The 5,913-nt window shown below is 28.8% G+C and overlaps 1 protein-coding gene across 1 annotated transcript; it reads left to right on the top strand.

The window, feature by feature from the left end:
- Window positions 1–740: 740 nt before the first annotated feature.
- LOC112509200 lies at window positions 741–1,262 on the top strand. The gene has a single exon (XM_025114054.1). It carries the CDS (start codon window positions 741–743, stop codon window positions 1,260–1,262), a length of 522 nt encoding a protein of 173 aa, XP_024969822.1.
- The last annotated feature ends 4,651 nt before the right edge of the window (window positions 1,263–5,913 follow it).

Here is a 5,913-nt window from a genome sequence, read left to right as displayed (position 1 = left end):
TTATATGTATTAATCGAATATTAATTGGTGTGCATTTAGTTCCATGTTGACATATTATGCACGATCATATGTGATTCGATTATGTATACGAACATGATATTGGCTTATTAATACAAAAAGTATCGGTTTAAAGATTATGTATATAACCTTATGTTGCTTTAATATATATTTCCCACAAGGGTTGGGTTTTGGATCAATTCTAATTGTATTTCAACACTAATAAGGTGCACCGAGATGCACCAGATCAATTTTTTTATTAAACACCATTCATGGGTGGCCATTAGATTAAAACTAATCAAAGATTCAGATATCTTCTTACGTTTCTTACCGTAACTATCGTTCGTAAGTCCTCTTCAACTAAATACAATATTATATGTACTAAATACAATAGTTGATGACATATGATGAGATGACTTGGAGCGTTGACACTACTAAATACAATATTATATGGCGTCATGGCCCTCGAATTCAACTGGTTCAGCTCTTTCTTCAGCTCCTTTTCTATAAAATCCTTCGTCTTCCACACAGCAATCCAACCCTCCCAATCTCCATGATCCTTTCTTCAATCTCAATAATACCTTCACAAATGTTCATCACGGCCATCAAAACACAACCAGGAACAAGATCTATGTTCGATTTGGCCTACGATAGAGGATAGCTTCCTAGAGTTTCACATTTCCCCCAAATCAAACCCTAACTTTTTTTTTCCTTTTTTTCTCAATCCAAACTTACAGATCTTAATGGAATCAGCCAAGAGCAATTCCGGGAAGAAGAACTTTCTAGTGAAGACATGGAAACGGTGTCGTTCTTTTCCCCGGAGTCACAGCAGCAGAGGCGGTGTTTGGGGTTTGGCGAAGAGCAAATCATGGCACGGCAAGGAGATGATGCCGAAGAAGAAGAAAATGGCGCCGGAAGGTTTTTTTCCGGTGTACGTGGGACCGGAGAGACAAAGGTTTGCCATCAAGACAAAGCTCGTTAACCATCCTTTGTTCACGAAGCTTCTAGAAGATGCGGAAATCGAATACGGGTACAATTGTGACGGCCCGATATCGCTTCCATGTGCTGTGGATCTGTTCTATGAGATATTGGCAGAGATGGAGGCTAAAGATCATGTGCGGCCGCTTGAATGGAGTTTCGCCTACGGATCATGCAGTCCGTTTAATCCTAGCCGTCGATTGGGAATCTACGGTGCAGATCAAATGGCCAAAGGGTATGGTTCTTATGAACATCTTCAAACTACGAGCTTGTTTAAGATGAATTAAAATCGGTCAAAGCTTGCATCTCGTATTTAGATATGTATTAATAACCGTGTTTGACTTTGTTAAAGTGCACATGCATGCATGCAATCAAAATAGTATGCATTTTATGTTCTCTGTATTTCATATCATGATATATACATATACAATATACGTATATAACTTTCTCGTATTGATTAATTTGTAATAGGTTTGATTAAGAATAATCAAATTTATGTGTCATCTACCAAATGTTTACTAGGTAAGTGTTTATCGGATATATGACTTCTTTTACTGGATGAACATGACAAACACCGAAAATCTTATCTCGTAAGAGGCATAACAACGACCAAGAATCTTACCTTGTTATCCGGTAAGTGAGAGATGAGACTCTTACCCGTTATGCGTTTACCACGTAAAAGATACCTACCAGCAATTCATTTTAATGACTAGGAATTAACGATACCCGATAAGTTAAATAAGATGGGTAAGTTTTTGATAAACAACCTCTTAAATTATTGGTATACTTCAATTAACGATACCCGATAAGTTAAACAAACGCGAACCACTAGGGCAAGAGAACGTGGACTTTTTTACCTGACAGACATGTTAGATATTCTTACAGTTTAATTCTCATAACCTGACAAACTCGCTTGCCTGCTCTTACGATTTAAAAGTTTGACAAAACGAATAACCTTTTTACAGTGAACTTTTAAGGTAGACCATCATCAAACGCATAATACCCCACTTCTCCTATACGAGTCAGTGACCATTAATGGTGAACACGTTACGATTTGGGACCAAACCGCAAACCACACTGTATATACGGTTTGAACGTTTTTCGCAAATCGCATAGCATATGTCTCAAACTACAAAAAGGTACACCACGAAATGTGGTGTAGTTTTTGCGGTTCATACGCAAGGCGTTACAGGAACGGACCCAGAATTTTTTTTAAACAGTGACACCATTTGACTATAAGAAAAAATATAGCGAAAAATTTTCAAACAGTGGCACCGGTTGACTATAATAAACAAATATACGGAATTTTTTTCAATCGATGACACTATTTGACTAAGTAACAAGATTTGAATTTGGGTCTTGAGTGGAATAAAAGTCTTGCAAACTAACTTTACCAAATAAAACTTGTTCTCATTGTAGTTTCAAAATACATACGGTGGCACACAACAGATTAATACGGTTACACCTTTCATGAACTTAAATTTTTTTACCCTTCGACGGAAAAATAATACGGTGACACATGCCACCGTAACCACTATGGTAGGTCCGTCCATTACGCGTTACCAATACTTATAATAAGATCATAATTTTTAAACAAATTTGATGAACTATATATCCATGGTCCATACGACAAGAAGTTGTAATATAAAACCAAAAATTGTATAAAACAAATATAAAGAGTTACGTAATTAATCCAGTCATCAAATAAATTTAAAAAATTAACTTAAAAATAAATTCGTCGGTGGGTAGGCCAAGGTACAAATTGGTAACATCGTATGAGTAAAATAGGAAATATAAGAAAGTAATCATTTAAGTTATGGAATTTGGTGCGAGAGAGACATCTATCATAAACCACTAATTTATATTATATTATAAAGTATTTGACAAAAACTAACCAGTTTTTATGCATGAAATACTGTATATTGATGTATATTACTTAAAATTCAAGATTACAAGTAAATTATGCATAAGTACAACATATTAAAGCTCTATATTTGAATTCGTGAAACTAACTACAGATAAATATAATCAAATAGAGGATAAACATCTCATTTTAAAATAAAAAAGTCTAAGATATAATTAGGATAATTAACGAGTTATAACAAAATAATTAATTATTATATTTATAAGAAAATTATATTATTAAACCAAATATAAATTACTTCGTTATTAAATCTAAATTAAATTATAGTAAAAAATTTGAATTAAAAATTTACACAAAAATTGAGGAATTTTAAATAGTTAATTTGATATTAATATCGATAGTATTTTTGTCAATTTTTTATGATATTTCACGTTTATATTTTATTCCAAAATGAAAATATCATCACTTATTCAAAATCATATAAGACCATATTGTAACATCGACTGAGATAAAGAATAAAATGAAAAATTAAAAATCAAGATGGATCCCGCTGCATTGCACGAGTACCCTTCTAGTTTAAGATAATTAATGTTATTAATCAATAGAATAATAACTATTATTATTTATTAAATAAAAATTAATGCATTTTTTTAGAAAATTTCATACCTTATCTCGTTCTCTTCATCTTGTCCTGTCATATCTCCGTAGTAACTTACACACAATGCACATAAGATGAACACAGTTTAAACAATCTTATATATATATATATATATATATATATATATATATATATGCATGTTATAGAAAGTATAACTAAAACAGAAGTGAGAAAATATGAGATTTAGGAGAAAAAAATAAGAGAGAGGAGATAGAGAGGTTCCAAAATAATCATTGTCTTAAAGCCAATAATTAACCTCTTTTCACATTATTCTCAAAAACTATAATTACCTTAGAGCTCATATATGTGAATAAAGACAAAATAATTATATCTTAAAGCCAATAATTAACCTCGTTGATCTGTTGCTGAAAAGATCCCTCGTTGAAACCTTCCCTTGCTGATCCATTGTTGAAAGGTTCCATCGCTGATCCGTTGCTAACTTCCATCGTTGATCTTTCGCTGATAGCATTACCTACGAGCTTTTAAATGATGGACTATCAATAAAGGATCAGAGATGAAAAACCTCTTTTGCGCCGGATCAGCTAGGGAATTTTCCCTCGTTGATACTCTTCATTTTTGTAGTGAAAAAGATTATTCTACGTCTTATTTCAAAAAGCACTTCAAATTTTTTTTTATTTTCAAAGGAAAGTTTTGTAAAAAGAAAATACATATGGTGTCTGTAAATTGGAATGGGATAGATGGTATTTCAATGGGATTTCATAAGATTTGTCTGTTAAAATATTTTAAGATTATTAAAAATATTCAAGTTGTAATATTAATTAATTAAAACTAATTTAATTATCTTTTATAATTATTTATAAATAATAAAATTAAAATTTTCTATAAATTTATAAATAGAATCCGTCAAAACAAACATATTAATTTTTCTTTCTTTAGAAAAAGGGAAAAGTCTAACAAAAAAATCCAATAGACTTTATTGTTTGGAATGATTAAGTTCTCGGATCATTTTTTGGAACAAATAAGTTCTTAGACATTCCAAAACTTGTTAAACAACTCATTGGACTTTCTAAAACATGTTATATACATTTTTATGACCTATAAAACTAATTATCATAGAAAAATAATGGAAAAAGCATGGAAAAAAACTCAATAAACATTCATATTTTGAGCGACAAAGTCTTTAAATATTTTTTGAACCAAAAAATATTTATATTATATAAAATAAAAGATATATACCAAAAAAGTACTTACGTTTAAAAAAGATTATTGATAAAATTTATTTTAATTAAAAATAAAAGATATTATGTCAGTGATTTTTCAAATGAAAAAAAATAAAAAAAGATTTAAAAAGGATTACTGATTATATTTATTTTTAATTAAAAATAAAATATATTCCGTATATGATTTTTCAAGTTAAAAAAAAGTTTAAAAATGATTACTGATGAAATTTATTTTAATTAAAATAAATTTAATCAGTAATTCTTTTTTAAAAAAATTTAATTTTTCTTAGCTTGAAAAATCATTGACAGAATATATTTTAATTTTAATTAAAATAAAATTTATCAAAAAAATTTTTTAAATATAATTATTATTTTTTTGTAAGTGTAAGAATTTTTTTTTATTATATTTGTTCAATTTTATAGATCTATACTTTTTGGTTCAAAAAATGTATAAGGACTTAATCGTTCAAAATATGAATGTTCATTGGATTTTTTTCGGATTTTTTCTATTATTTTACCACATTAACCAGTTGTATAGGTAATAAGAATGTATGTAACAGGTTTTAGAAAGTACAAGAAGTTATTTAACATGTTTTGGAATGTTCAAGAACTTATTTGTTCCAAAAAATTATTCAATAACTTAATCATTTCAAACATTAAAATCCATTAGATTTTTTTTTATATTTTTTCCTTAAAAAAACCTCAAAAAACACGAACTTTTGGTGTCTATTTAAACAACTCCTTTGGTTGAAAAAAAAACCCAATAAATAACAAAAATTCCCACTTTTTTTTCCATTAATCATGCTTCTCCCTCCATTATATAGAAACCACTAGCTAATCATGGACTGCCTTTTCTGACTTTTATATATATATAATTTAAAATATTTATTGAATTATAAAAATGGTAATTATGATAAGAATAATAAATAATAACACATTTAATTATCAAATTAGTGAAAGGGGATCCCACATGTAACCTGTTTATAAGCTCATCCGCTTGGATAATTATATATATACTAGAAAAGTACTCGCGCAATGCAGCGAGACACATCTCGATTTTAGTGTTTTATTTTATTATTTGTCTCTGTTGATGTTATAATACGATTTTATGTGTTTTTAAGAAAACATTAATGATTTTATTTTTTAATAAAATATAAATTTGAAAAAAAAAATATATCAATGTTAATATCAAATCAACTATTTAAAAGTTCTCATTTTTTATGTAATTTTTTAAT

Source organism: Cynara cardunculus (assembly GCF_001531365.2).
Source record: "Cynara cardunculus var. scolymus isolate 2C chromosome LG 3, CcrdV1, whole genome shotgun sequence".
Classification (NCBI taxonomy): Eukaryota; Viridiplantae; Streptophyta; class Magnoliopsida; order Asterales; family Asteraceae; genus Cynara; species Cynara cardunculus.
Note: the sequence above shows the minus strand (reverse complement) of the source record. Positions and strands in the feature narration are given on the sequence as shown.